Consider the following 7518-nt stretch of genomic DNA (forward strand, 5'->3'; position numbering starts at 1 on the left):
AAAACCTCAAATGATCAATCATTCGTGATCATCAACACCACAAATCCCATTAATGTGATTGAAAATCATGTTATCATGAATAAAAATGATAACCAACAAATTTTGTGATTAGTTCAATCAACGTTTCTAATATGTAAAATATATCATAAAATAATAAATATGACGAGGCAAAAAGTTTATATGTTTCTATAGAATCACAAATATAATTGTTATAGAAAATCAAGTCATTCTTGTGGCTCTACAACAATTATTGGTACATACGCTAGCCCAGCATCTTGTGGCAAAAGGGGAAGAAAAGTTTGTTGGCTAACATGAGCTTGCTGAAATGATCGAACATTCGTTGATTATCATTTTGATCAATGAAAGCCAGATCAACAATTACAGGACGAGAGTTGGGGAATTGATGATCTCTAGAGATTGACAATTTAGAAAATATTTAGGAAAGAAATCCAAATTAGTCATGTTAACATCATTCAAGAGAATTTCAATTATCGTTTTCATAATTTAGAGACTCTAAGCCTGATCTAGAATCTACAACATTTTTTACTTATTAATTTTGAAGCTTCCTACAACTCTGTATACATCACAATTGTTATGACCCATATCAGATCGAAATGAAATTACATCTAGTTAACTTCAAAAAAATGAAGTACAAAGCAAGAAAATATTACAAAATAAAAAATGTTCATACCAAAAAAGAAGTTAATTATGTTTTGTATGAGAGGGGAGCGGGAGACGAGTGACTTATAAATAACAATAACATAAAAGAACAAATAAAATAAAGGAACTCAAGAGGGTAACGAACCCATCCTCACTCATCCACACTCACTTAGAATTTAATGTATATTCATTTTTTGTTGTTTAGGTTTGATAAAAATATGTTAAAAGGGGCATTTGATACGAATGAAAATACTATTCATTTTTTTTGTTACTCAAAACTTATGATAAATTATTTTTTTTCAAAGATAGAAAAAAATGACTTCTCTGCTAATAAAACAAATCTTCATAACTGACGTATAATATCATTTTCCTACCCTCTAAAACATCCAACCGTCTATCCCCCACCACCCTACACCTTACCTTCACCCTCTAGCATCCCCGTAGATTCGATTTACATCACCCCACACCTTACCGTCCATCATCTACGCTCATAGAGTTTTTCTAGAAAACATTTTCCTTTGTACCAAATATAAATGCTTTTTCTTCATGGATTATTGGCTTGATTACATTTATGTATCGATAATCATGATGATGATAATTAAACCTCTATATATGAATTTTGTGTGACATATGGTTTAAGGTTTGAATCTTATACATCTTCATAGAAAATTCAGCTGAGCAAAAGGCATCAACTATAAAAAAGATTCATTGATATTATAGTGAATGTAGGGAGTAAAGATATCCTAGATGGGTTTAGGGCACAATCACATGTCATAATTGAGAAAAAAGTTGATGTTTCTACAAGATCAAATGCTACTACAAGATTGACTCATGGCTTTATTAATTCTCTGCAGCCTTGTAATTTGGCTTCCTCCAAACCCTTACCAGTTATGAGTTTAACTCCCATTTCTTCCTAACTAAAAAGGGAGTTAAACTCATAACTGGTAAGGGTTTGGAGGAAGACGAAAGACAAGGCTGCAGAGAATTAATAAAGCCATGAGTCAATCTTGTAGTAGCATTTGATCTTGTATCTGCATCAACTTCTTTATCAATTATGACACGTGATTAAGCCCTAAACCCGTCTAGGATCTCTTTTCTCCTAACATTCACGATAGTATAAATGAATCTTTTTATAGTTACTGCCTTTTGCTCAGGTGAATTTTCCATGAAGATGTATGAGAGTCAAACCTTAGACCATCTAACACACAAAATTCATATATACAAGTATAATTATCATCATCATGATTATAGATACATAAAAATAATTAGGTCAATAATCCATGAAGAAAAAAACTTGAGATTTTGTTGTGTTTGGTTCGAAGGAAAATGTTTTCTAGAAAAACTCAAACTGTAAAGGGTGGAAGGTTAGGTGTGGGTTAATGGAGATGGAAGCTACGGTGGTGCTTGAGGGTTAAGGTAAGGTGTAGGGTGGTGGAGATCGATGGCCAGATGTTTTGGAGGGTAGGAAAAGATAATAAACATTAGTTATGAAGATTTATTTAATTAGCAGAGAAGTCATTTCTTTCAATATTAAAAAAAATTATCAAAATTTCTGTGTAACAAAAAAATTGAAAAATATTTTCATTCGTATCAACCGCACCCTTGAAACCATGTTTAAGTTTGATAATTAGTTCCCTCACACCATTTTGGATCCATTTTTCCCCCAATAAATCGTAATGAAACCAAATTTTGACTCATATTTCCTCCGAACATAGCCCACACCCTAATATTTATCTCTATTCATCCTGTTCTTTCCCGAAAGAGCATGTCTTCACTATTATGATTCGAAATCTCAAGTCATGATGACACCTATAACATTTTACCATAGGGTAAGTCAACCATATCGAGAATGTATAAACCTTGAATTCCTATACCTTATGAATCTCTAAATTTCTATCATCCCAAATTCGATTGAGAACCAATTTTTGTGAGATTTTGAAATCTATATATATTAAATGGAGAAGGGACACCCAAAAGGCTAGAGTTTCCTTTACTTGGCTAGGTTTAGGACACTTTGTCCCTAACGTAATAGTTGTGAAAATTATTAACTTCTAACCTTTTTCTTTTCTTTGTTATTTTCTAGTTGAAGCTCAGAGGTGGAATTGTTTATAGTTTCTGAATAATCTGTGAATTCAAAGTACATCTTTTTAAGCAGACGAGCTTAAACTAAAGTTTCTGGTTCCTAAGATCATGTAATAATTTAGTATTCTACTTTGTATTTCATCTTAAATGTTGTGTTGAGACTTAAAATATGTTAAGATTTATGGTGAATTTTAGTGTTAAACAGAGGAGAATAAGAACTGATTGAAGAAGTAAAGGAAAAAGTGATTTCTATTGATAAGTGAGACTGAATAAATACATCGCATCTTAACTAAGTTGATGTATAGTAATGCTAAAAGATATGCAAAAAAACTTCTATAAATGAGATTTGGCTATTTGAAATGTCAATGTTACTATATTTGTATGAACATATCGAGAAATTCTCACATCGAGTATAAACAGGTAGCACACGAGTCTTTTTGGGTCGTCCGGGCCACTATGCATCTAGGAAAGTATAAACACAATGTGGGATATCAAAGTCACCATAATCTCTAGAGAAAATTTCGCAAATAGTCACTATAATGAACTTAATTAGTCTCCTTCGCTGCAATTTGTATATTTACGTTAACACCCCAAAAATTTCTAAGTTAAACCCAAGCCATTCTTGAATTGTGTATAAGGTCATAGTGAGTGACTCTTAATTTTTCTAAGATAAAGATAAAGGCATTAAAACTTTTAAGTGATTTCTAAGTTTCATATAGAGTATATATAATGGTGTATCTACGCGATAACACATTTAGAAATCACCAATGTAAGTGTGAATTAGTGTAAGCCGCTTCAAGGAGAATCCGATAAGGTCAATTATTTTCGCAATGAATAAAGAAATTATATTATACGTCAATGACGTAATCATGAAGTGTAATACACAAGCTGACCATGTGCAAGATCTGAGAAAATTCTTTGAAAGAGTATGAAGATATGATCCCAAGATTAATCCAGCAAAATGTGAATTTGGAGTTCCATCTGGATAACTTCTAGGTTTTATTGTCAGTAGAAGGGGAATCAAATTGGATCCTTCCGAAATAAAAGTCATTCGGTATTTGCAACCCCCGAAAAATAATACCAAACTCATGAGTCTACTTGGGAGGTAGAATTACATCAGCAGGTTTATTGCTTGACTCAAAATCACTTGTGAGCCCGTTTTGAGACTTTTGAAAAAGCATGATGTTGTCAGATAGACAAAGGATTGTCAACAAGCTTTTGAAAAAGTCAGACGGTATTTGTCCAACCCACCCGTATTGGTCCCGCCTGAACCTTATAGGCCTATTTTTCTATATATTTCAGTGACAGGTAGGAAGGAGCAAGCTATCTACTACTGAGCAAGAAATTCACTAGTTATGAGGTCAAGTACACCCTTTTGGAAAGGTCACGTTGCACCGTAACTTGGGTATCTCAAAAGTTAAGGCATTACTCTTTGTCCTACACAACTTTCCTAATATCTAAAATGGATCTTTTAAAGTACATCTTTCAGAAGACAATGTCAACTGGCAGACTCGCAAAATGGCAAATCTTGCTAATTGAATTTGAAAAATATATGTCACTAACACTGTAACGAAAGCCCAAGCATTAGCAGACCTCTTGGCAGAATATCTAGTTGATGGTGACTATGAACCATTGGATACATATTTTCCCTATGAAGAGATTAACTCAATTGAAGAAGTAGGATGAAATATTTATTTAGGCCAGACAATTGTACTTTGATGGAGCAATCAACGCAAAAAGTACAAGGATAGGGGTGATTCTCATATCGCCCAAAGGGCAACATTACCCTGCAATATCTTGATTTTGTTTATTATGTGAAAATAATACAATAGAGTATGAAGCTTGCATCAGAATCCTAAATATGGCAATAGACTTAGGTGTTCAAGAATTGACTGTGTCGAGAGATTCTGATTTGCTTATACGGCAAGCTCAAGGCGAATGGAAAACTGTAGACCTCAAACTTCTTCTATACGGACAATGCGTGGAATATCTTAGCAAAACTTCTAGGTACATCGAGTTTAGATAGATCCCAAGGTTTCATAATGAATTGGCAGATGCCCTTGGTACTTTGGCCTTAATGCTTCCATATCCTGGAAACACTTACATCACTCCCTTGGAGATTCAAGTTTGGGACCGACATATCTATTAATACATTAGAAGCAGAACCATATGGTAAGTCGTGGTACCTACACATCAAGAAGTTTCTAAAGACACGAAGATGCCCCGAACATGCTAACGGAAGACAAAAAAGAACTATTAGATGTCTGGCTAATGGTTTATTTTTTAGGGGGGAAGTTTTATATAAACGAGCCCCAGATGTGAACTTGTTGAGATGTGTGGATGCTGAAGAAGTCGAGAAGATCACGAGTGAAGTACATGCTGGGGTATGTGGACCACACATGAATGGATATGTCCTTACAAAAAAGATACTCCTAGCAGGATATTACTGGCTTAACATGGAATGAGATTGCTCGCACTTTGTGAAAAAATATTATTAGTGTCAAATTCATGGTGATCTCATTCATTCACCTCCTTTTTAGTTGAACCCTATGGCCGCTCCTTGGACCTTTGTTGCATGGGAAATGGATGTCATCGGACCTATTGAGCCAAAAGCTTATAATAGACATCGATTCATTTTTGTTGCAATTGATTACTTTACCAAATGGATGGAGGCGATCAGTTTCAAAGCAGTCATAGGAAGGCGGCCGTGGATTTTGTCCATTCGAACATCATTTGTCGATTTGGTATCCCAAGAACTATCAGCACAAATAATGTTGCAAACCTTAATAGCAATTTGATGAAGGAGGTACGCGAGCTATTCAAAATTGTGCATCACAATTCTACTCCATACCGTTCAAAAGCCAACGGAGCTTTGGAGGTAGCCATCAAGAATATCAAAAATATTCTAAGAAGGATGGTTCAAAACACCAGACAATGGCATGAGAAGTTTCCTTTCGCACTTTTAGGATATTGTACAACAATATGCACCTCGTTTGGTGAAACTCCTTATTTTCTGGTTTATGAGACTAAGGTTGTGATTCCAGCGGAAGTCAAAAGTCCATCTATTCGAATTATTTTCAAAGCAAAAATTGAAGATACTGAATGGGTCAAAACCCGACTAGAGAAGCCCACATTAATACATGAGAAACGATTCACGGCTGTCTGTTTTGGTCATCTTTATCAGCAATGTTTTTGGTCAGCTTTATCAGCAAAGGATGACTCCTGCATACAACAAAAAGGTGCACCCAAGATACTTTGAAGTAGGTCAACTGGTCTTAAAGCGCATTATCCTACACCAAGAAGAAGCCAAGGGAAAGTTGTACCCAAATTGGCAAGGTACGTATCTTATCAAGGAAATGTTGTCCAAATGAGACTTGCACCTTACTAATGTGGAGGGAAATATGGCAGGCATAATTGTTAATGCGAACGTTGTGAAAAGATACTACATCTAGTGGATTCTAAGATACTGTGAATAAGTTTATGGTTGGGAGAACAAAGACAGCTCTTCAAAGAAAAATTAAAAAAAATCCCTGTTTGAAAATTTAAACTACGTTTGACCTGATTCCAAAAGGATAAGTAGGAAATCCTTTGTGGTTTGGTCATACAAAAAAATCAATATTCCATTATCCGTAGAAAACTAGGGCATTATTTTAATTTTTGATAAAATAGTATCAAATTGTAATTCTGTTTATGAATTTATCGTAGCAACCAACATTTTGATCAACTCTAAAAGTTATAGATTCAATATGTCTTTCACGAATAATTGATCATCAAAGACAACATTGTTGAGTTAGAAAAAAAAGAAAAAAATCAGAGAGTCTGATCGGTGAAAACCTTCAAAGACACCATAAGACGATAAAAGAGAAGATCCATCGCTGAAAACCCTTGTGGGAACCTTAATAAAAAATGAGAGAACACCACGAAAATTACTAATGGAAAGATTCTGCAAGGATTACCATTTATCAACACCTCTGCATGAAGGATACATAGATCAGTTTTAAATTGATGATGATTCAGATGTTGAGAACTATACAACTCAAATGGATCTGGGTTAACGTTCAAAGTGTGTGTCATGGTTCACTCAAAGTCGACATATGCCTCCATATAAGTTCTCTTTCTCATTCTCTTTAAAATGATTGTCCTTCTTTAAGTTTATGGTCTTTCTTGATCCAATCTTTCACACTATTAAGTCTAATATTATTGTAATCTTTTCGGCATAATCTCTTGATATAATAAAATAAAAGAGTGCAAAGGTTACTGTTTTCCAAAGGTTAAGTTGAGAGTCCGAGTTAACATGCCATCGAGCAAGGACTAAAAACGCCTCAGATCTTCACCGAAAACTCGTGAAGGAATAGATGAAGTCTCTTAAGTATGAAAAACTATTCAAAAGGAGAATTCATCCTTTGAGACATCAATCGCACCATGATGTTTGGTAGTACAAAGTTCAAGGCCCCTGAATTGACAAAGAGAAAGCTTCAAAGGTTGATCAATCAAGGATTTGGAGTAGAGGCAGAGAAATTGGTCAGGAGTATGGTTAAGTCATCAGAGCATCAAGGCCACAAACCAACCCCCACTTTAAACTAACTATTTTGTTTTTATTTTTCTCAACACGGAAAAAAAGAAAATATGGGATTCCAAGTCAAAAATGAAACGTCACAAAAAGAAAGTTCTCCAAATTCTTCACATGTTTGTTTTATTATATCATGCTATTCACATTCTTGCCACTCAATTTGAGAGCTTTGGTCAATACACACCAATATGAATTTCGTGCAAGAT

General features: G+C 34.5%; 1 protein-coding gene across 1 annotated transcript; it reads left to right on the plus strand.

Annotated features, from left to right (window-relative positions):
- The first annotated feature begins 5404 nt into the window (after positions 1-5404).
- LOC107027458 lies at positions 5405-6001 on the plus strand. The gene has a single exon (XM_015228623.1). The coding sequence runs from the start codon at positions 5405-5407 to the stop codon at positions 5999-6001; it is 597 nt and encodes a 198-aa protein (XP_015084109.1).
- The last annotated feature ends 1517 nt before the right edge of the window (positions 6002-7518 follow it).

The sequence above is a fragment of the Solanum pennellii genome, chromosome 8 (assembly GCF_001406875.1).
Source record: "Solanum pennellii chromosome 8, SPENNV200".
NCBI classification, from domain to species: Eukaryota; Viridiplantae; Streptophyta; class Magnoliopsida; order Solanales; family Solanaceae; genus Solanum; species Solanum pennellii.